At 38.3% G+C, this 24,722-nt stretch overlaps 2 protein-coding genes, 1 long non-coding RNA gene and 1 pseudogene across 5 annotated transcripts in view; 1 reads left to right on the top strand and 3 right to left on the bottom strand.

Moving 5' to 3' along the window:
- LOC105479434 (transmembrane protein 30A) overlaps positions 1 to 2,549 on the bottom strand; it is a 37,084-nt gene extending 34,535 nt beyond the window's left edge. The window contains exon 1 of the mRNA XM_011737386.2: positions 1,989 to 2,549. Coding sequence (XP_011735688.1) covers positions 1,989 to 2,534 — 546 coding nt within the window. The 5' untranslated portion in view covers positions 2,535 to 2,549. The remainder of the gene's footprint in view (positions 1 to 1,988) is intronic.
- Positions 2,509 to 11,718, top strand: LOC105479435 (uncharacterized). The gene is made up of 2 exons (XR_985888.2): positions 2,509 to 2,627; positions 7,665 to 11,718. It is a non-coding gene; the product is annotated as an uncharacterized lncRNA (long non-coding RNA).
- The window catches only part of LOC105479439 (filamin A interacting protein 1), a 236,757-nt gene continuing 221,537 nt past the window's right edge, over positions 9,503 to 24,722 (bottom strand). For all 3 annotated transcript variants that reach the window (XM_011737394.3, XM_011737391.3, XM_011737387.2), the window contains one exon: positions 9,503 to 13,947. In XM_011737394.3, the coding sequence (XP_011735696.1) occupies positions 13,918 to 13,947 (30 nt within the window). In that variant the 3' untranslated portion in view covers positions 9,503 to 13,917. The remainder of the gene's footprint in view (positions 13,948 to 24,722) is intronic.
- On the bottom strand, positions 19,322 to 24,560 carry LOC105479436 (U6 snRNA-associated Sm-like protein LSm5 pseudogene; annotated as a pseudogene).

Below are 24,722 nucleotides of genomic sequence, written 5' to 3'. Positions count from 1 at the left end.
TACTCCAAAACCCAAAGATTTTAAGAAAAGTTAAACATTTATTTTTCTACTATGGTAAATATTAATGGAAGTTGAGCTCTGAAAATACTAACTTATATACAATTCCAAATTATTGCTATTTTCATCTTAAGAAGTTTAAATAAAATCATTCAAATTTCAGATGTTAAATTATTTTCTTCTACTTTATTAACATTGCAGTAAGGATCTTAGTGTAGGGTGAAAGCTTAAAGCTGGGAGTCAAGACACCTGAGTTTCTGTCTCATTTTTTATAATACTCTTAACTAGTTTACTGTCAAATCTCAAACTCTCTCTTTCTCATCTCCTGATTAAGGATCAGGAGACAGATCCCTACTGCCAGACATCTTATTTACATTGCTTCTAATTCTCACACCTTAGAAGATATGAATTATTCTACCTATTTTGCAGGAAACTGAAGCTCAGAGAGATTAAGGAAATTTTCCAAGAAACTGAGCTGGTTAGTAGCTGAGCTAGAATTTAAAACCAGCTCTGCCTGACCCCAGCCAATGCCCATGTTCCTTGCATGACACCACTTTGCCCATATACTAATATAATGTGTGATCCTAGTATGGTTAGAACAAGAAGTACTACATTTGCAGGATTATTAGGGAGATTAAGGTGATAAAACAAACTAAAATACATGCTGAAAAAAAATACTGTAACTCTTTAGTTATTAAATTGAGAATAAATTTTTAGTAAAAAATTTTAAAACTAGTTATGCTATAGATACTATTCTTATTACTGTCGTCAACACTGAAGTAAGCACTGTAGAATTACAAAACACATCAATCTTGCTTTTAGAGATAACACTGCAAATTAAACTGGAACCCCATCCCTATTTCAGTAGTTAAAAATAAAATTACTCTCAAAGTCCCATTAAATCACATAGGTAAGTATATTTATTAAAATGTGTGTGTGTGTGTATAAATAGAACAGAAGGAATCAAGAGAACTTTTTACTAGTTCCTGCCCTTTCAAATAGATTTAGAAAACAACAACATTCTCAGATATGCAAGAAAAGATGAGAGATGCTTAATACTGGACACCTATACAGCATATATTAATACAGTGTACTATCAACCATCTTCACCCCTACAGATAAAGATACTGTGCTTCTGACAAAGAAATGTTTCCCCAAGTTTTCCTGTCATGTCTTACATATTCAGCAAAGTTAGTATCAGTAAAATGTTTGGTAGACAGTGGACAACTTACTCCCTGAATGTGGTCACTGGCTCTTTTTGTAAAAAAAAAAAAAAAAAAAAAAAAAAAAAAGACCAGCAAATGTAGGGCCCATTAATAAACGTAGCCTAAAAGCAAAACCAGAATTGAAGTTTCAGGTTATCTTTCCTGTGTATCTTGCCCCACAACTGAAAATATCGAATTAGCTCAAAATGAAAAGTACTATGCACATTTGTCGTAAGTCCTCATACGTGACCTGATAACATGCGACAGCTTCTTTACATTAGAATCGTCAATACCTCTACGACTCTGGTTCTTTTCCCAACAATGGCCAAGGTGTTCATCTCTGTGTCTTCGGATAACGCCCACAAAGGTAATGACACTTTTGACCCTGTCAATTCACTGAGGGTTGCATCTACCTAGCTACAATTGCCCCCGCCCCCACTTCTCTTTTTACCTCCGTGAACAACCCCCGCTAATCCCCCATGGAACCACACAAACCGCCTACTGAAGAAGCGTTCTCCACCTGACCCATCTTCTGCATTAAACATTCATTCCGTCTCAGCTCATCCCGTCGATTTGCTCTTTCGTAAATCGCAAGACAAAGCTAGGACAAAGCTGCAAATTCAGGAAACCCGCAGAAAGAGAAAGAAAAAACAGAGGGAAGGGGGTGTGGGGCGGCGCGGGGTCTGCCTGTCAACTGGCTTCAGGGCGCTGGGAAAGGAGTGGGGCGGGCGCGTAGGACCTTCCTCCCGAGCAACGCCAACTCCCACCACAGCTCCCTCCCCTCACCTCGATCTCGCGGATGTTGTTGGAGGTGACAAAGATGCCAATGCCAATGGGAATGAAGATGAGGCCGATGATGAAGAAAATAGGTAGCACCGTGCCAGCCGTAAGGATGGGCTGCCAAGCTGGCAGCCGTTGCTGTTTGAAGGCCGTGTTATCCGGTCTCCGAGTCTTCGCGGTGCCCCCCGGAGCACAAGGGGGCCCACCGTCCACTTCATCCTTCGCGTTATAGTTCATCGCCATCGATCCCCGGGGCACCGCTCCGCCACTTGCAGGTGGACCACCCAGGGGGCCCGCCGGCTGACCCTGACAGGAACCGCTCGAGCGCCGCTGCCGCCGCCGCCGCCACCAGGGCCACCGCCACAGCCGCCTCCGCTGTAGAGCGGAAGAGGCGGGACACTCTTCCGCCAAAGGCCGCGGACAGGAAGCGTAAGTCGGCTGGAGACGCCAGAGGGAGGGAGAGAGGGAGGAGGGAGAAGAAGGAGGGACAAGGGGAGGGGAAAGGGGAGGAGGATAGAAGGGGGAAGGAAAAGGCGGACGCACCCTGATCATCTGTCCTGTGACGGACTCAGCAACCCGATCGCGAAGCTACATTGGCGCATGCGCGGCCCTAGAGCTAGGGGATTCCGAGCCTGTGCTGTAGGCGTATCTTTGCTCTGTTGGCCGTGGCTTTAGTTAGCACACACCTGCCTGCTACTCTGGTTATAGTGGCGACTGCAGGTCTGGATTGCCAGACAGGTTTTTCTTTTTACCTCGAGGGTTTCTCTGAAGGGAGTCGGAGCATTTAAAAGGCGGCCTCAAGGGGGATTGAGTCGGGGGAGAATTAGCAGTATTTGCTTAGGTTGTAAAACCGCGAGTTTAATTAAATAAATCGCTATTCAAGGTGCAATTATAAACTTGGAACACAGGTGCGTAACATGTACCCCTTTTGTCCTAAAGTCAAGAATCAATAATGTGACTTAGCCCTATTGTCTTGCCTCTAATTAAGCGATTCTCACTTATTTTTTCTCTATTGCTGATTCTCACGTTACTTTTCCCCTTTTCTATGTCCACCTTTCTCTTTTGCGCATTGATATAGGAAGTGTTTTGTAATAGGCTGTAGCTTTTTCTCTTACTGTTGTAAAAACCAGGACATATAGCATTACTACAAACTAAGATACCCCGTAAACACTTTAAAAGTGCCAGATATTTAATGACCCAAGGAAATACTCGTGATGTAAAAGGTGACTAAGTCAGGATATTAGAGTAGTGTAGCGACTGTAGAAGTATAATATAGAGCGGAACTAAAAAGTGAATAATGGTAACTCTGTTGACCGGATGGAGGATTTTTTTTTTCCTGTTTCTTTGCACTTTTCTGTATTTTCCAAAATTTCTATAATAGGCGTATGTTATTTGTAAAATTTAAACAATTATATACAATCCACATTATACTGACATCTTTGAAATCTAGGCCAGAGAGTAAGTCGCATCATTTGAAAATAAATTACTTTTAGGCTTAGTCTGCAGTAATGCCTTAAATAAGTTAAACTGAGGAAAGAGAAAATAAGGAGTGCTTGGTCCTCATAATTTACAGTTAGGCCGGGCACCGTGGGTCACGCCTGTAATCCCAACACTTTGGAAGGCCGAGGCGGGTGGATCACCTGAGGTCAGGAGTTCGAGACTAGCCTGGCCAACATGATGAAACCCCGTCTTTACTAAAAATACAAAATTAGCCGAGTGTGGTGGCCGGGCCTGTAATCCCAGCTACTCGGGAGGCTGAGGCAGGAGAATCACTTGAACCCGGGAGGCGAAGGTTGCAGTGAGCCCGAGATCCGCCGTTGCACTCCAGCCTGGGCAACAAGAGTGAAACTCCATCTCAAAAAAAAAAAAAAATTTACAGTTAAATTTTTTTCAAAATGACCACAAGTCTAAAAAATGTGAGCCAATCACATACTTACTAGGCAGAGTTTAGAGTGATACAATACTTGTTGCCCTCTAATAACCGACTTGCTTGGGTTTGCTCTTACATGACATTCATGCTCAAATTCTTAGCACTGCTGACATACTTAGGTCTATATTTTGTTTTGATCTGTTAAGTTTACCTTCAACCCCAGGCTCAAATAGGAAACAATCTATCACAGTTAATGGAGAAGTCATGGAATCCTTTTATTTTGCTAAGTTCTGTTAGTAAAAATGTATGCCAAAATATGGGCACATTGCAAAAGTACATATAAGGCAGGTTTTTCCTCCCCATTTCTGCCTATATCATCATGCCCACTAAATTTGATCATTTTTTAATATTTTGCTATTCCAGCACTCTGTATAAATGGTCATTTTACCTTCATTTTTTGGTTTTGTTCTAGTGAGCTGAGTGATTGTGATGTATTTATCTGCTTCCTTTTTCTTTATTTTTGTTTGTTCATAGGAAAATGAGTTAATCCCTTGTCTCTTTTTTTATTAGAAATTCCATTTTGACTGAAACATTTATAGAACTGAAACCTCCTGAGATTCTTCTCTAAAACTTAACATTTTCAGATGAGGTCCAGATGGATGAAATTGCTTTTCCAGATGTCTTGATATCCCTCCATTTCATTTTCTACTACTGTATTCTGCCACCACAATATGCATCTTTACCCAGCTGAAACATTTTTTTCAGCTCCACATTATTATCTCAGGGGACTCACAATTTTGTGATTTTCTTGGTCACATTATTTTATGATAGTCCTTACTAGGTGGTTTTTCATTTAATCTGCTGAAGTAGGAATTTTCAAAAAGCATCATTCAGCATTTCTAGGGCAACAGAAGAGAATAGTTCTCACAATGGTTTACCATTTACACATTTTCAAACTGATTGCTAGGAGCGACTGGTGTGTGTTTGTGTGTATGTATGTTGATACATTTAGATTACACTTACATTGTTCAAATGATTGTTCATGTGCTGATTCTTGGTAAAAGTGGAATTTGTATGGCTAAATGACATTTATTAATGCTATCAGATTAACATTCTAAGTATGCAGTCAATGCACGAGCCCCAATACAAAAGTGAATCCAAAATGATAGAACAGATGCAAGCCCAACAATCTGAAAAGGTGGATATATTTAGCCTTTGGATGGGAAGTTTTATACAATTTTCATTTTTTAGTTCAATTGCTGTGTTGTGCCACTGAATTCAGTAACCAGAAACATCTAAGAAAAAAATACAGAAGAGTAACTATTGGGTATCTCTGGGAACAAGGAAGAGGAAACTGCAGCTGGTCTTTTCACTGCCTAACCAAAGTAGATTTGCCACACAAATATGATTGTTGGGTTCCTTTTATGTTTGGTGCTACTGTAGCTCTCTAGCTTCTAACCATATTCAACCATTTCATTCACATCTGTAACAAGGATATTTTAAAAAGTTGAAGAGGGCCGAGAAATGTGTCATAGTTTTTACCATCATGAGTTTCAGAGAAAGTTCTTAGTGACTGGAAATGGTTTGAATTATTTTCAGTGGCTGGGTCATATTTTTGCAGGAACAACAACAACAAAAATATCTTTTCCTTTTCAGTTGACCATGGCAGCTTGGTGGAACTGCAAAATGTTCATTTTTAATTATCTCAGAGGACTTTTAGGAGAAAGAGTAATGTAGAAATTGTATAATAAACTTCATTTCCTGTATTTATTGCATCAGATATTGATTCAAACTGGGTTTTAAAAATTACTTTTTAAAATTGACCTTTTCCTGATTTTTATGTAGTGTACTTACGGAATACTTTCAGTTAGATATTTAAGAAACTCCCTTTGTTCTCACACTGAGAGATTGACTGATTAGCCTGAGGTCATTGGTGTTGTGATAGAAAATTTTGCAAGTTCTTGAATAGCCAGTCAGTAATCAGAAATACAGTCAAACGAGATATTTTAACGGTGAGTGTCATTAGAGGAAAGAGCAATTACACCAAAATACTTTAGTAGACAGCCTAATAACTTTGTTTTGGATGGAAATAAGGCTTCATTTCTCATAATTCCATACTTTTTGATTTTGGTTTTTTGTTTTCTTGAGGCACTGTCTTACTCTATCACCCAGGTGGGACTGCAGTGGCTCACTGCAACCTCCACCTCCCAGGCTCAAGCGATTCTCCAACCTCAGCCCGCCAAGTACCTGGGACCACAGGTGTGTGGCACCACAGCCAACTAATTTTTTGTATTTTTGGTAGAGACATGGTTTTGCCATGTTGCCCAAGCTGGTCTCGAACTCCTGAGCTCAGGCGCTCTACCCGCCTTGGCTTCCCAAAGTGCTGGGATTACAGGCGTGCCCAGCCGATTACATACTTTAAATTAAAGAATGTAATTCTCACAAGACTTCAGACTTCATGACTTCCACTGCATAGAATCTCTCAGTTGATTACATCCCCATGGCACCTATTTTTTCATTAGGTGCCATCAATTATAGATAAGGTCTTTTTTTCAAATATGATGTTGCCATCTCTAGGTTAACAGCCAACTGATATCTGTTACATGTATAGCAGTTAATTTCTTTAAAAAGGGGAACAAAGGAGGAAAGAGGCTTAGTTTACGCCAAGAGAATCGTCAAGAGATACAGCAAAGTAGATATTTTTAAAATGTTAATCCTTTTTTTTTTTTTTTTGAGACGGAGTCTTGCTCTGTCACCCAGGTTGGAGTACAATGGCACGATCTCGGCTCATTGCTACCTCCGCCTCCTGGGTTCAAGCAATTCTCCTGCCTCAGCCTCCCGAGTAGCTGGGATTACAGGTGCCCACTACCATGCCCAGCTAATTTTTGTATTTTTAGTAGAGACGGGGTTTCTCTATGTTGTCCAGGCTGCTCTCGAACCCCTGACCTCAGGTGATCCGCCTACCTCAGCCTTCCAAAGTGCTGGAATTACAGGCGTGAGCCACCGCACCCAGCCTAAAAACGTTAATTCTTTATAATTATATGTTTGGATCATTTTTAGACTTGATTTAAATTTATACTTTTCTATTTTTCCAAGTTTTAGAAAGCCAGCGTGAGAGGGATTTCATTTCATCATGATTTTTTTTTTTTAAACACTTGAGTCACTTGAGTCATTAAAATAAGTCCAACATATTCATGAAGTATCTTCACAAAATGGACTTAAATGTGAAAGTCGGCTTTTGTTGAGCCTCAGAAATCAAACATTGGGCCAGGCCTGGTGGCTCACGCCAGTAATCCATCCCAACATTTTGGGAGGCTGAGGCAGGCAGATCACGAGGTCAGGAGATCGAGACCATCCTGGCCAAAATGGTGAAACCCCGTCTCTACTAAAAATACAAAAAAATTAGCCGGGTGTGGTGGCGGGCACCTGTAGTCCCAGCTACTCAGGAAGCTGAGGCAGGAGAATCGCTTGAACCCAGGAGACGGAGGTTGCAGTGAGCTGAGATCGCGCCACTGCACTCCAGCCTGCACTCAAAAAAAAGGAGGGAGGGAGGAAGGAAGGGGAAAGGATATTTTGTCAGCACTAAATATTTATGACAACAAAGGCAGGCAGGCAGGAAGGATATTTTGTCAATAGCACTGAATATTTATGACAACAAAGGCGAAGACCAAGGGTTTCCCTCTGACCAGCACACCATGAGGCACAAGATAGGTTCAACAGACTGTTTCACAACATCATTTGTATTGTCACTGAATCTTCTGGGAGGAGAAATCTGCACTCGCTGTCTTTGCTTCCTTAACCCAGTCACTCAGCAACCCACTGCTCCCTGACTTCACACCTCACCTCCAGTGAAACTGCTTTGCTAGCTAATCCCCACTCATCCTTCAAGATTCAGGTCAGTAGCCAATTTGAGGAAGACTTCTTTGACCCCTTTGATGGAGTTAAGAGCTGCTTTCAGAGCTCAAGGAAATGTATATATGACGTCTGTCCTTGCACTTACTGTGTAGTATTGAAAAATATCTGTTTACATCTGTCTTTGTTACCAGATATAAATGAGTTCCTCAAGGTCAGAGACTGTTTTTATGCATTTCTATATCTCCAACACCTGGCAAAGTGCCTAGGCCATAAAAGGTACTTGATAAATCTTGTTGAACTGACCTGACCTACTCTGAATGAACCCACATTTTAGTGGGAGAGACAACTTGCTGACAACTGAAATATTATATAATGAAGTCAGTGCCACACAAGATTTGTGTTCAAGGGGTTATAGGAGCATTGAGGAGGTACCACATGTTGTCCCCCTTACAATGTCAAAAACTGTGAGGAAATTGGAAATAAGGTCAGAGTTACATTGTGGTTCTCCAGGTAGGAGAATAGAGAAAAGAGAGCCTTATGCTAATATTACATGTACTATAAATACTAAGCAACACTGTGTACTCTGGGTGATCATGTTCTTTTCCTGAAGCAGGATCTCAGCAGATTATGGTGACCATGCAAACAGACATCTCTGGTGCCCTCCATTTCTGGGAGATAATCAGTTTGGTGTCCCACCACCTGCTTATGTCAATGCTCCACGTGGGCACCAATACATGCCCCTTTGTGAAGCAAAAATGAGCACATTTCTCTCAATAAAGCAGTATAAACCATCTTGAGGCCTGATAAAACTCTTGTCTTTTCAAAGGCATACCTTCCCTTAGAATCAGTGATTACTGAAGGTCTTTTCTTATGTAATCCAGATGATCTGCCTCTGAAACCTTCCATGGGCACAGAAATTTCTGCAAGGAAAGCATCAGCAGCCAGAATAATTTGGTGAGGCAGATTTGGCACAGAATACCCTGACTGAGGTATTGCTCCCAAAGGAGCAATTCTCTGGGGTTAGGAGTCAGTCGTTAGGTGCCTACAAAACACCCTGTTATTTTGACTAAACCTGCCTTGCTATCAAGGAGAAAAAAGAACTGTGCACTGAAAACCAGAACGGCCAAAAAAGAATGCGGCTGTGGTCATGGAAAAGGTCCTTGAATAACAGGGAAAGGGAGACAGGGCAGTTGAAGGAAGGATAGGAAAAGGCTACTTCCCAGCAGGAATTAATAAACTAATGTTTTTATTATTTAATAAGAGAAACCCATTCCCTTGTTTCAAATAAGGCAAAGATAAGTTAGGATTGGATGTAGCTATAGATCACTATTTCTGGCACAGGCTGATAAAAATAAAGGAGGTCAGAACACAACCCCACTCTCACCCATATCCCACTTTGCAAAAACCATGACCCAACTGCCTCTGTAGATACTGGACTGTGGACTGCAGGCGAAGCCTCAGGAGCCTTTGCTCTACTGAGTGATCTACCTTTAGATTGACAGCAGCAGCTGCGGAGTAACATCTGAATGTTGATTGACAATGCAGTTTGTGGGAATAAAGCAGGGAGGGAAACCCTTTAACCAGTTTCCATTTCTTGGTGTCTTGAAGTGTTCATCTTACTAAAGAATCAAACCGTGGTATAATCCAGAGGAAGAGCATCCCTCATCCTGGCAGCCCTGCTATACCACATCTGCTTATCCATAGTGAAAGAAACCATATTTTTAAGAAAATATGAAATACAGAGATGAAAACTGTTTTAGAGCAAATGATCTTAAATAAAAAGAAGGTTGCGTACTCATTTTAAATGATTTTAATTTTCTGAATATTATGTTCCAACTCAAGATATTGCACAATGCTTTAATATTACACTTGTTATTTTTCTCACACTAGTGAGATTTTGATAAACATAATTGACTTTGGAAGTAACAGAGAATGTTTTCATTGGTTAAATAATTTCAATGACCTGTGAGGAACTGAAAGCAAGCTATTACATTCATATAAAAGATAAGTATATATCCATAAATTCACTTGGATTCAATGAAAAATAAACTCATGTACTTGATAAAACTTAAAGGAAACAAAATTTTTAATGGTGCAAAAATAGAATGTATTTCTTAAAGTTTTCAGTGTACTTTTGCTTTTGAAAACCCTTAGACCTAAAAGAATTCTAAGAATATCAGGCCACATTATAAACCCCTTATTTGTAGAAGCAAACAGTTGATAATTTTAAAACAAAATCTAGATTAAATAAATATAGTTCTTCATTATTAAAATAACAAAATCTATGATGGTAAGGTAAAATTTCCCTAAATAATATAAACAAAAAACGACACCAGAAAATAAATGTATCATGTTATGGCATCTTTAAACATTTCTGTTCAAATGTATGGATCTACAGCATTTTCCCTAGGTAACACACACAGTTGTTATCACATTATTATGGAATAAATGCTGAAAAATTAAGAAAAAAATACTAATGGTCACTAGGCCAAAGTCAATTCCAAAAAACTCTCAATTTTTATAAACTTTTATTATAGTGATTTTTATTGTATTACAACAATTTTTTTCTTTTTTTGCTTTGCTTTGTGATTCATATTTTTAGCAGAGGCATAGCACTGGAGATAAAGAAGAGGAAATATGCCTCAGGTGCCAGTTGTGTTTTTTTAACTACCATTTTGCACTTTTGCTATTTTTAGACTTGTTGCTTATCAGATTCGTGAACACACCCTACTTTTGCTTTTTTTTTTTTTTTTTTTTAATTCATTTCCAGGAAAACTCAACCACAGCATTAGGAGAAAAGGCAAAAACTTTACATTGCCTGATACACCATTTTTTCTTGCTCTGCCACTGATTTTTAGTAGCTGTGTATTACTGAAGTAGTGTTATTGTCTCTATTAATGCTTAGAGATTACACACCATAAATTTTTTTATGGTCATCCTAAGATACAATGAATTCTTCACATTTTGTGAAAATCATAGGCATCTGACAGCTGGTGTATTTATCTACTATCTTCATCAAACTCGAATATTTTATAAAATACTTGAGAAAAGCTCTCTACCAAAGATATCCTCATGAAACACTCTCTTATCAGAAAGAAAAGGGTAAAATTACGGATTACTTCTTGAACTAGAAACACTGATTATGATTATATTTCAGAAAACAGTTACAATTATTTCATTAAAAATGATTCTCATTTAGATTGATGATTGGAGACTTATTTACAAGGAAAGATAGAGAAGTTTTATGAGCCTAGGATTGTGCCAGGATTGCATGTGAGGGCAGTTTTTTCAAATGGATATGCATGTTGAGATGTGACTATTTATGATCTTATTTTCTTATTCATTAGATAAGGAGATGATCAGTGTTTTCTGGGTTTTTTTGTTGTTGTTAATTTTGCATATTCTCTTATTTCAAAATTAATCTAATTAATTTTATTTGTGTGTCGCCCAGATTGCTTTTGGGTTTAAACAGAGGACTTAATCATAGCATGGACAGAAAAAGCTCAGCATCTATCTAAATGACTCTAATTGCACCATCATCCTCATTGTTCTTGTAAGTTCCAAGTTCATTATAAATCCAGGGAGGAAAAAACCCTTCAAATCCAAATATACATACATTTCTTATAGTATTTTAATTTAAATCAAGAAGTATTTAAAATCTTATCCTCTAACATTTTCACTATTAGTATAATAAAATTCCCACAAGTTGAGAAAGTTATTTGCTTCAAATACAAATCTAATATATCAGAATAATTTTGCCATCAGAGGTACAAACATTGGCAAATAGGATAATTAACTGTGAGTCAAAAAATATAACAGTCTAACTAAAACACTTTTCTAATTGAAAATGTCATTACAGTCAACATTTTCAGAAAACAAAACCCAGTAACAATTCTAAAAATCTTCACACATACACACTCCAGTTTTCTTAGTAACCAAAATTCTGAAAGATTATGTGATGTTTTCACAATCATTCAAGCTAGGGCAAGCCTACTGTAACATTTCTTTTACTTTTAAAAATTAAACATAATTTTAACATGTCATATAATTTACATGTTGAAAATGATTTGCCAATTTCCCAAGGTGTACCTTAAAACCTTCCAGGGTTAGATAGGGGAGGAAATCCAGCATTAATTTTTCTATTCCAGAGACTCAGTTTGGATGCCCGTGTGTGGGCTTCTGAAGCTGAGCACAACCTGTGGACTAGAGAAATGGGCCAGCAGTCCTCCTTGTGTGGCTTTTAGTTATCCTTGTGACACTCGGAAGCATGCTGTCTTTAATTTCAGTAAAGTTACATGATAAATGATTTCCACATTCAGAAACTGATGTGTCAACTCTAATTTATCTTTAAAGTTATCTTTAAAGACCTTAATAAAAACATGTCCATATTAACAGTCTTTAAAAAAAAAAAAAGTATATTACCAGGGTTTCAACTTGGGACTTTAGATGCACATTTTCACATAAACCTAAATTCAACAGTAGCTCTGACATTGAGATTTCAGTAATGCATGTTGTGCTTTTTATCTTCAAAGAATATATTCTCATTGGCCGGGCGCGGTGGCTCAAGCCTGTAATCCCAGCACTTTGGGAGGCCGAGACGGGCGGATCACGAGATCAGGAGATCGAGACCATCCTGGCTAATACGGTGAAACCCCGTCTCTACTAAAAAATACAAAAAACTAGCCGGGCGAGGTGGCAGGCGCCTGTAGTCCCAGCTACTCGGGAGGCTGAGGCAGGAGAATGGCCGGAACCCGGGAGGCGGAGCTTGCAGTGAGCTGAGATCCGGCCACTGCACTCCAGCCTGGGCGACAGAGGAGACTCCGTCTCAAAAAAAAAAAAAAAAAAAAAAAAAAAAAAGAATATATTCTCTAACCTACCTGTAGTTATGAAAGTCTTTCAGAATCAAGGGGAAAAAAGTTATCGATCCTGAGATTTCTTGTACTACTTTTTCTTTCTGGATTTTGGGGTTTGTGTGTGTGTGTGTGTATGGGTTTGTCTTTGTTTTGAGAGTCTCACTCTGCCACCCAGGCTGGAGTGCAGTGACACAATCATGGCTCACTGCAGCTTCCATCTCCTGGGCTCAAGTGATCCTCCCACCTCAGCCTCCCAAATAGCTAGGACTACAGGCAGGAGCAACCAGGCCCAGCTACCTTTTTTTTTTTTTTTTTTTTTTTTTTTTAAAGTAACTCTCACTGTGTTGCCCAGGCTGATCCTGAACTCCTGGGCTTAAGCGATTCTCCCACCTTGGCCTCCCAAAGTGCTGGGATTAGAGGCATGACCCACCATGCCCAGTCTTATTTTTTAAAAAGATACTGACATTTTAGGTCTGTTTTTATATTCAAGTTTTGGTTGGATTAGATTGTGAGAACTAGCTTTATTTCACAGTCCTTATTATAAGTCGTATACATACAAGTAAATAATTCAATCAGAAGTGTAATTGAACTGTCAGTCGAAGCTGTTCTTATTACCCTCACTGGTTAAACTGGTACATCTCCTTTTATGAATTTGTTCTATATAAAAATCAATTCATCCAAGGTTTTTGGCCCAGAACACCAGAAAGAGCAACTATAGAAACTGATTTTTAGTATTTAAAATTAAGCTTTTAAGTCAGAGCATTATTTGTTAGTATTGAACCATGATCAGAACCATAGCATTGTACAAACAATAGTAAAACCTCTTCCAGAATCTCTGCTTCTAAGTTTTACCTCTTGAATTTACCTCAGGAAATATAGTTGTACTTTCTTTTTTTCAGAATTAACAAATTGATAAAAAGAAAATAATTATAGGTTACTATTTTGAATGCAACAATACCAACACTTTGAAGAACTGACAGTGTATTCTGTAGATATATGTGCCAGAGACTATGAAAAAGGGAAACACTTTAGGAAAAAAATTACATTACAAAATGTATTATAAAAAATAAGTTATACATCATGTGCCCATAGACCTGAAAGCTTTGCAAAAAGAAATTTCTTTTGGCACATAGATTGAATTGCTTTCTTGCTACATATTTTCATACTATCAGCAAGGCCATTTTCAGCTTTCACATTATATCCTTAAAAAAAAAAAGCACTGGAAGTAGTAAAATATTTCCAGTAGTGATCAGTAGCATGGAGGACCTTAGTCATGAATGAGGGCTGTCCATTCAATAGGGATTCAGAGGTCATACACACACCCAGTATGTGCTTGGTTTACCATTTCATCTGGAGTTCATTCGTAACTGGTGAATGATGATGCTTTCTATAAAGAGAAAAAAGACATGGCATTTTCAATTAAACTGAAACTGAGAATCAAGCTATATCATTTCACTAAAAGATCATAAATGTTAAATAACAAAACCAACAAAAACTGGTACATGAGGCTAATAGACGCTCCTGCATTACTGTTCTTGGGCAATGTCTTTATATTGGCATATGTACTTTACCTCGAAATTTCTTAAAGCCCTTTAGAAACTACGTCTAATGTTCTGACAATAGTAGATCAGTTTTAATCAAGGTAAGAACTGAAAACAAAGATAGTAATTACTATATACAAACCCCATAATGAGAAACCAGACTATTTCCTAGAAGTAACTAATCTTCCAGCCAAACTTTCTGTTCTTAACAATGTTTATAGCCCTTCAATTTCTTTGTGTGTGTGTGTGTGTGTGTGTGTGTGTGGATTAGAGTTTTAATAAGGAGATATTATTTCTAAGAAGTCAATAAATATAGGTGACTTACTTTTGTCTCTGACTGCTTCTTTTTTGCATAACTATATGTTTATTATTATTATTATTATTATTTTTGAGATTGAGTCTCGCTCTGTCACCCAGGCTGGAGTGCAGTGGCGCAGTCTCGGTTCGCTGCAAGCTCTGCCTCCCAGGTTCACACCATTCTCCTGCCTCAGCCTCCCGAGTAGCTGGGACTACAGGCGTCCGCTACCATGCCCAGCTAATTTTTTGTATTAGAGTAGAGACGGGGTTTCACCGTGTTAGTCAGGATGGTCTTAATCTCCTGACTTCGTGATCTGCCTGCCTCGGCCCCCCTATATGTTTTAAAATATAAATTTATTCTTATAAAAATAAATTTAAACTAGATTGAGATAGTAATTACAATAGTCCAGCACATTATGGATAATTAATATTTATATTCAGCTGGTTTTTCTTTTATAGTAACCTTTATGCCTTCATGAACATGTATCAGTATGACTCACTTCATTCATTTTTTGAGGCTGTATACGGTGCTAGGTAGGCATGGAACTACATGTATGACCAAATGAGACAGATTCCCAACATCACTGAGATTATACACAGCAGAGGAAAGAAAATTTTCAAACCTCAAATAGTTTCTTCACCTGAAAATTTTACTGTTAATACCTCCTTGTCAACATATGGTATATGTTGTGAGTACAGAAACTTATGTCAGGGTTTATCAATAACATGAAGAAATTTCTACCTATTATTTTCACATTAATCTCAAGTATCTAGTATTTAAGTTTTATTTTTACTTATGTAGTTAGTATATAAGTAAGCATTAATTAAATCATATTATGCCATAGACTTACAGGTTCATAGTAATTACACACAGTGCATGATTATCTGCCAAAAAGAAAATGTTTTCTTAATTTGGTGTCGTTAACTTTACCTCATGATGACCAATAGGTGGAGCTATTTCCATTTTGTCCCTCAGCCTTTTGGCTTGAATTTGAGGTAGATAAGAAAGCCAAGTAAGATGAAATATAGAATGTCTTATATACCTAAGAATATTTAGCTATGAAGGTTTTCTGAAGCTCTTAAGACATATATACTATATTGTACTATGCCAGAAGCCCTAATAAACCGTCTCATTTTTTTCATTGAAAAAATGTTCCAGCTTCAACCTCTTTAAATGCCTAAAAATATATCAAAATCTTCAGGCAAAAAAATTTAAATACTAATTAAATAACATGTAGTTAAAAATTAGCATCCAAAATAAAAATGATGTTTCTCACTACTTTAAAAAAAAAAAAAAAAAAAGTTCTGCAGTAGATTCCAAATAGTAAAAAGACCCAGGTCTCAAATCTCCCTGGTAAAATTAAAGTATCTCCAATTTCCTTCCCTTAAGAAAGCATAGATAAAGAGTGAAATCAGAATTGTTCTTATTGTGGATGTAATTCAGAAATCTTTTGCCTTTGCTTCCACGGTACAAAATAAGGGAATTAGAGAGCATCTCAAAAATCCCTTTCAGGGTTAACATTTTGTATTACTACAATACCTTCTTTCTCCTTCAGTGTGCAGCAGTGGAAATTTACAAAATACTAGGATTAAGGCAATTTAGAGTTGTCTGGTCTTAATCCTAGCATTTTGCACAACTTAGTTGCCTTGTCTTTTTTTTTTTTTTTTTTTTTTTTTTTTTTTTGAGACAGAGTCTCGCTCTGTCGCCCAGGCTGGAGTGCAGTGGCGCGATCTCGGCTCACTGCAAGCTCCGCCTCCCAGGTTCACGCCATTCTCTTGCCTCAGCCTCCTGAGTAGCTGGGACTATAGGCGCCCGCCACCGCGCCCGGCTAATTTTTTGTATTTTTAGTAGAGACGGGGTTTCACCGTGGTCTCGATCTCCTGACCTTGTGATCCGCCCGCCTCGGCCTCCCAAAGTGCTGGGATTACAGGCGTGAGCCACCGCGCCCGGCTAGTTGCCTTGTCTTAATCCTAGCGTTTCGAAATCTCCATCATAGTAATAAGGGTCCGTACACAGAAGAAACAATGTCTTGGTGGACCAAAACATTTAATTACTGTATTTAAATTAGCAAACTCATAATCCTTGCATGCTATGTATGCTAATGCTATTAATCAGATTGTGTTATTAAATCAAATGTCTCAGAAATATTTGATAATGCTAAATAAGTTTATCTTATATAAATTGTACTTTAATAAAAGGTGGTATTTAATATTTATGTACATAAACTTTATTTAAACGAATACAATTAAGCCCCAAATTATGTTGTTTATATGGAGATATACTTCATTTTATTTCTAGAGATAGTGAAATAAAATCTATATGATATTGGCTGTATTAATTGAAACTTATTAAACAGATTTACTAAATCTATAGTTGCTTATTAGCTATGTTTTCCCCAAGTCTCAACTGAACTTATTCAAATAAGAATCACCCAGCCAATACACAAAATTGTGAGAAATTTTTAAAATGTTGCTTTAAAGCCGGGCTTGGTGGCTCACGCCTGTAATCCCAGCACTTTGGGATGATGAAGCGGGTGGATCACTTGAGGTCAGGAGTTCAAGACCAGTCTGGCCAACATGGTGAAACCCCATCTCTACTAAAAATACAAGAAATTAGTTGGGCACGGTGGCATGCACCTGTAATCCCAGTTACTCTGGAGGCTGAGGCGGGAGAACAGCTTGAATCCAGGAGGCAGAAGTTGCAGTGAGCCGAGATGGCACCACTGCACTCCAGCCTAGGGGACAGAGCGAGACTCAGTCTCAAAAAAAAATATTGCTTTCAGCCATTACATTTTGAAGTAACTCATTATACAGTAAAATTGTCTGAGGTACATGCAGTCCATGTTGCCAGCAAAAAAAAAAAATTAAATACATTTTTAAAAATTAGTGCTTTGGGGATTAATGCCATTCTTTATGTAAAAAAAAGAGACACTTGATTTCCCAAGTCTCTTCCTGTCTTTTTATATATAGTACAATAAAATAATGTTGTAAATCTTATGAAGTTACAGATTCAATGAGCAAATTTTATTCCATCTCCTACTGTCTTCATTTCATCCCAGAACAAGATTCAAATATAGGTCATTTGGGGCCTCTAAAATAACCTCAGTAAAATCAGGTATATTTTTCATAACTTTTCTTCTTACAGATCATAATTTTGCACAAGTATCATAATTTTTCTTCTTACAGATACCACTTTTCTGACAATAGTGATTTGGAGAGCACTTTATAGGCAGATTGGAACCAAAGACCGTAGGTATTTACCACCTCTGTCAGCAAACTCAAAATAACAAAGCACTTAAATTTGGGGCCCTCTGATATGAAGATGTTTAGTAACATAATTTCCTTTTTTTCCTAATTGAAAGTTTAAAAAACTCTAAATTTCAATAAACATATACATATGAGACACTGAGTTTTTATATATTTTTGACATTAGTGGCTTATAAAGCGTACTTAGAGACAATTTCCCCTATATGTTTCTCTCTAGTGTTACCTTGATGTTTTTTCTTTAAGAAAACTTCAGGTAACACATTAAATACATTATTTGTTATTATGACATTATTGTGAAATGGTATAGTTTTTATTAAGTCTTTTAGTACACTAGCTATTGGATAACTTCCTGGAAAGGAAGTTCAACATGTTATCAATTCCTAATTACACTTGATTTCTGAGCTTACTAAATATTTATCCTCCTTGGGTGGTATCCCAAAACTACTAGCCAGTCATATGACTTGAGATCCAAAGCTGTATGCATGAGAGAGGATTTGGGGAGGCATTTGGGGGAGAATGTCTCCTGAGTGCAGAGTGAGGCAACCTCACAACAAATTAGAATTCTGTTTCCTCCCAGGAGGTCTCCTTGGCTGTAGAGTGGGAAAGATGTACTCCCTAAAAAACCAATACCTCCCTCCCAAGTAATTCATGTTTATACACTGCCAAACACTGCAAAGGAACACTTGAGCTCTAAATTAAAAACAAACAAACAAAACATTCTTCTCTAGCAAATAAGGCCACATCACTTTAATAACTAGCCTCTAAGCTCACATACTAAAGACAAAACATACCAGAAATTCAACTTATAACAAGATGTTACATCAGCAAAGGAGGACTGCTTTATCCATAGGAAGCTGTACACCAAGTTACAGAACAAAAACATGTCCTCTTGGATTTTGCATCAGTTTGCCTATATATAGCCTGCTTCCCATGTTCTGTGGCCCCCTACCCACCAGGGGCTCTGCCTAGAGGTACCAGGTTAGGGCTTGCTATTCTTCCCCTCCCCCGACCAACTACCAAACATCAGCTTTGAACCTACTGGCCTCAGAACAACTTGTCCAGTGCAAAAATGCCCTACATTCTATATACCGTTCAGAAGTACTTAGATATGATTTACTTTTAAGTTTCTCATTTTCATAAACTGCTTCAGGGTTCAATCCTGTTATTATCACATTCAGAAATTAATCAGAGTTCTGTTAAAACATCTGTTTTAAATAGGAAGTTCAAGAAACTTCCTCTCTTGATTTGGACTTGTATTCCTCTTTTGGATTCAGATCAGCTAATTAAAAATACTTCCGCTAATAGGTTCTGTCATTTGCTCTAGGAAACTTTTGAACCAGATGATACAAACTCTCTTGGGAGTTCTTAACCACCTAATAGTTTATTTGCTTCCTTCCAGCAGATTTCCCACTCTACCATCAGCCCAAATTATCCCCTTACCTCCCCAGGATGCAGAAGTCACCAATAATCACAGTCATAACTGATAAATTCTTTTTTGGCAAGCTAATTTCTTATCTCCAGCATAGATTGCTGTTTTACAGATACAAGCAAATTTGAATTAGTTCCCATATGTAACGTTAACTATAAATAAAAACTAAGTAATGGAAAAATAGGAAAGTATTTGAGCAAAGCATGCGGAGGTTCTACTTTTTTTTTTTTTTTTTTTTTTTTTTTTTACCAAAAACACCTTTATTCTTGTCTTCAAAGAAGAAGCTCTTTTCTTCTTTTTCCAGGATAATCATGATTAACTTACAAAAATGGGTACACACCTTCAAAGCACTTCCCTTTAACGGGAAACTTAGCTTTATGGGATTTAAACATTAGAAGGTGGGGGGAAAAATTCCATTTTCTTGTCATTAAGAGACAAAACAGAATCTAGCATAAGTCAAGGAAACTCATTCACACTTCAGGTCCTTCTCCTCCAGGAACCAGCATTGTTATATTATTTCCATTTAGCAAAATCTGGTCTAATTTAGTAATCCTTCTTCCTTATGGTGTGATTTCAAACTCAGTGACATCTTCCAGTACCATATTGACAAAGTCATCAAATCCTAGAAGAGTACCAACAATTTCCTTATCACTCTTCATCACAATGTGAATTCTTGATCCTATACATTTGTCCATAAGCTCTAATGGCAGCAGCTGTGATGGGTTGGTAGTAGCGTTAGCCGCCGTGGCTACGCCGGAAGTGGGTTCTACTCTTTTAAACACAGATGGTAAATACCTAGGTTATTCTAAGTCTATGGCTAGTCACAGAATAGCATGCAAAATAACATTATGTGTGAAAACTGAGGTCACTGCACTTTTTAAATGAGGACAACAATATTCAAAATATTCTTATAAGAACTTTTTCACATAGTTTCTATATAAATATCTTAGTAGCTCAAAATCATTTAGCAGTATTATTTTGACCCAGTGAGTATGAGTGTTTCAATCTATGTATGCATGTACACTTTACTCACTTGAAGTAGTTTCATCATATGAAATAATGAATAACGTACTAGGAGAAACTGAAGAACTGATTTTTTGGTCCTGGTCTTATCATTAATAAGATGGTTAGACATCTGTATGCCTCAGGGCTTTTTTAAAAGGGTTTGTTGCTGTTTGCCTTCTTTAGTAATAGATAATTATCCTCTTGATCTCTAAGGTCTACTTCAGTTCTAACCAGTTCTGTGATTTTGCATATATGTAGCATTAGCAGAAGTAGAGAGGCCAAAAGTACTTTTACCAGATAAGTAATTAATCATTAGATCTTAGGAAAAGCATTGTAACAGGATCTTGTAAGGTGCTTGCTAAACAATAGTGAAGCATATTATATTACGACTCTAAGGGAGAATGCCAGAATCATAAAAAATTATAGCTCCATGCTAAATCATAGGCCAAGGTAGGGTGATATGCCAAAGGTTACACAACCTTTTGGTGGTAGAAAAGTGTGGCTCCAGTCTCATGGTTTTCAGTTCTCTCAGGTATCGAGTCCATTTTTCAGCAGCCCTTCTTCTCTGGATATTCACCCTAATATCTATCCTAAATCTAAATCCTGCTTTTTGGTGGTGTTTGGTCCTTTAAAATGAGAGCCTCTAATCCTATTTTGAGGGTCCTTCATGAACTTGAAGAGCATGAGACAAACCCCTGAAACCTCCTCGTTCTTGAAGTGCCTTTGTGTTCAGCTGGGGGAGTCGGAAAGGGTGAGGAAAGGGCCATTTGTAACTCATGCATGTACTGTGTGTTTATACTTCACAGAAAGCTCTCAGGCCCCTTTCTTCGCAGGCATGGTGGCTTCTGAGGTGAGAACTCCCCAGTCCAGGACTCCTGGCTGTTTTGCATCCATCACCTGCTGTTGTGCCTTTGGAGGGAAATAGAAGTAACTTTCACCACCCAAAAATGACAGTACCTGGACTTCCTGTAATTCTGCCACCTCATTACCTGCATGTTCTCACACAGGACTTGTTAGCTGCTTCCATGTCATTCTCACTGGTTTGTGTTGCAAAGAGAGGAATCAGAAATAGCTCTTGCTTGCCCAACTTTCTGCCATTTTTCAGCTGCTAGTTTTGTTTATCTACAGTGAGTGCCAAGCTTTCTACAGCAGTGGACAGGCCTTTAAACCCCAGGATAGATTCTGAAATAATTGTTTATCTTCCTAGAAGAGGTAATGTTCGTAAAATAGTCTTTGAACAGAGAAGGACACATCTGCCAAAAGAAAAATAGGAGAAAGGGCAATTCAGGGAGAAGGAACAAATTGAGCAAGTCAAGGAAGGGTGGCATGGCCTGACAGTCAAGCAATTATTTAAGCCTGGAGTGTGGGGGTCCTGCCAAGGGAAGGGAAAGGTGCTCAGAAGAATGGAGAAGTAGAGCCCAGTCACAGAGTGCCTCAAGTACATAGCATTGTATTCTGTGAGTAATGAGGAACTTTTGGGGGGTTTTCAAATAGAGATGATTATGATATGATATGATTTGATATGATATGATATGATCAACTTGCACTTTGGAAAACTGCAAGAATGAAAAATGAATCCTAGAGTTTTGAGACTGGAGATTACAAGACCAATTAGGTGGGTATCAGAGTAACCCAGATGAAAAGTAGTTAAAACCCTCAATTTAGGCCATGGTAGGGGAAATGGAGAGGAGGAATCAGCTGCTAGAGATGTTAGTGAATAAGCAGGACTTGCTGAATGAGGGCAGAAGGAGAAGGAGAAGCATAGATGGCTACCAGGTTTCTAGCTTGAGAGACTGAATGGGTCAGGATATCCCTGTTGAGATGGAGAATAATAAGAGAAGGAGAAGATTTGGAGGAAGACGGGTCAGTATTGAAAATGGTTTTTGGACAAGCTGATTTGGAAATACACACTATAAAGATGGATACACAGTTGGTGATAGAAGTTTGGGAGTCATCAGCATCTGGGTGTAGATGAAATAACCAGAGCCAGCTTGTAGAGCAAGAACATGGCTTTTGATAGAGATGTGGGAAACATCAATCCTTATTGTGTATATATAAAATAAGGAGCCAACAAGGGAAACTGAAGCAGAGCAAAGAGGTGAAAAAAGCAGCAAAGCAAATTAGATATCTTGGTCATTGAGGGAAAAGAGCACAGCCTAACTCTGCCTTGCCCTTACTAGAGACCAGAGTTTTGTTTTCTGGAAAAACTCACCTAAGAAGTTCTGGACCCAGACACAAGAATGGGCAGCAGACTGATTGCAGGGGAGTAAAAAGTTTATACCTTGAGCTGTGAGATTTTCATCTTACCTCCCCTAACCTGTTCCCAGAATTCAGATAGTCTGCCCCAGAAAGGTTACTGGAGGACTTTTCCCTTTAAAAACTATTAGAAGATGTAAAGAGGAAGAGAGAGAAAGCGAGAGAGTGAGAGAGAGAGAGGATAGATAGATGACTGATAGATAGAGAGATATATTAGATAGATGATAGATTAGACAGATGATAGGCAGATCGATAGATCAATAGATAAAAGAAGTTGAATATAAGCAATCAGGGAAACAGATAACTCAACATAGGCAAAAGGGCAACAACTGTGCAGCAGGCCTAGAAAACAACCAGTCCAGACTGAATATGGAAGCAGAAGGCTGAATAGGAAGGCTTCCAGGGAAAAATATGAAACTGCTGTGTTTAAGTGTTTGGAAAAATTACTGATAGGTGTTTGGCAAGTCTAATGGAGCATTTGAAAACATATATATATACATACATGGAAAACCAAGCAGATGAAAAATTAAAACAATTATTCTTTTGAAGGGGGAAATGTGGTAAGAGGAAGAGAGCAAAATCATAGTATACTACTTGGCTCAGCAGATAGTAATATTTATTTTTATTTATTTATTTTGAGACAGGGTCTTACTTTGTCACCCAAGTTGGAGTGCAGTGGCACTATCTCTCACTGCAACCTCTGCCTCTCAAGCTCAAGCAATCCTCCCACCTCGGCTTCCCGAGTAGCTGAGATTAAAGGGACACACCAACATGCCTGGCTAACTTTTTGTATTTTTGAGGCTGCAGTCTAAGTTTTGCCATGTCATCCAGGCTGGTCCGAAACTCCTGAGCTCAAGTTATTCAGCTGCCTCAGCCTCCCAGAGTGCTGGGATTACAGGTGTGAGCTACCGTGCTATATTTAAATTTAAATTTGCACTGCAAAACACATAAATATATATATGTTGGCTGCTGATTTATCAAAAAGTTGAGGATGTAATCATATTGGGAAAATGAGAAAAAGGAAAGAGAAGGGATAAGTGAGAAGGTTAAACCTTCAACCATCAAAACAATAATGTGAAGACAAAAGAGATCTAAAATCTAGAAATAAAAAGTATCAGTATAAGCACCTTAGTTAGAAATATGGAGATAAATGCCAGAAGAAACAGCTAAGAACTGGAAGTGATTTTCTCCGGGGGACAAAACTGAGGCCTCAGGGAAATGGTAAGGAACATCTGTTTTCATTGTCTTTTAGCTCTGGCTTATATTTGAACTATGTATATGAATTTTTTTATTAAAAATAAAAAGTGATTAATGATAAATGGGAAGTGCGAGACTGGAGGCAGGAAATGTTGAGTGTTCTCTCAATAGCTCACCTTGGCATGGAAGGAGACTGGGCAGTAGCTATAGAGGACTGCATAGATGAAGGAGGAATTTTGCTAAAATGAGAGAGGTCAGAGGATAGCAAGTGAAAACGAGAAGTGGAAAGACCAGAGAACAAAGAAATAACCAACGATGAGACCCTAAAGGAGACAGAAAGGAAACATTATCTAGGTTGGGGAAATTTTGGAATCATATCTTCCTATTTCTTGGGAAATCCTCTCTATGCCCATCTCCTCATTACTCGTTCTCTCTCTCTGCCTCCAGCCTCCAATATAAATGTGCTCTTCATATCTATAACCCTGTGTTTTTCCCAACGAGGAAAGTCTCACCCTTTCCCCAGTATTCTGAATCTGGGGAATGAGAAATTTAAATATTTTTACATTTCATATTCTTAAACTTGTTTTCATGTCTCCGAAATTATACTCTTCCCACGCTACACATGAAAGCTAATTTTCACTTCTTTCTTGAAGACATTTGAGTAAGAGCTCTGGGTACACCCTTAATGAATACCCTAAAATCTCTAGAGAGAGCTCGATTGCCGCCCATCAACCAGTCCTCACTGGAAATACAATTGAAACACCAGTAGAAACTGAATAACTTAAGCAGATGACCTAGATATATAGCTCACATGCAAAAAAAATAATAAACACTCTTGGGGCTATGTCCCATATCGAAACATTTCTGGAATCGTGCATGTAAGGTGGACACCACCATAGTGTGCTGAAATAGTCAGCACCTTACAATTATTCTCAGGCAGTGAAGACCAGGGTCTCCTCTGTAGCTGTGTAGGTCGTGTCCTGCACATCCCTAGAGGGTACCAACGCACTGAAGTCTGTGGAAATGACCCACCCTTCCCACCCCCAAGTCACCCACCATCCCAAGATTTCAGGGTGGGGCCTGAGCAACAGCTGTACACATCAGCCACAGTGAGACCCCTTTTACTTTACTATGTGGTACGTTTCAGGACAGAGAAAATATTGCAAACTT

The sequence above is a fragment of the Macaca nemestrina genome, chromosome 5 (assembly GCF_043159975.1).
Source record: "Macaca nemestrina isolate mMacNem1 chromosome 5, mMacNem.hap1, whole genome shotgun sequence".
Taxonomy (NCBI): Eukaryota; Metazoa; Chordata; class Mammalia; order Primates; family Cercopithecidae; genus Macaca; species Macaca nemestrina.
This window is presented reverse-complemented; position numbering and strand designations above follow the sequence as displayed.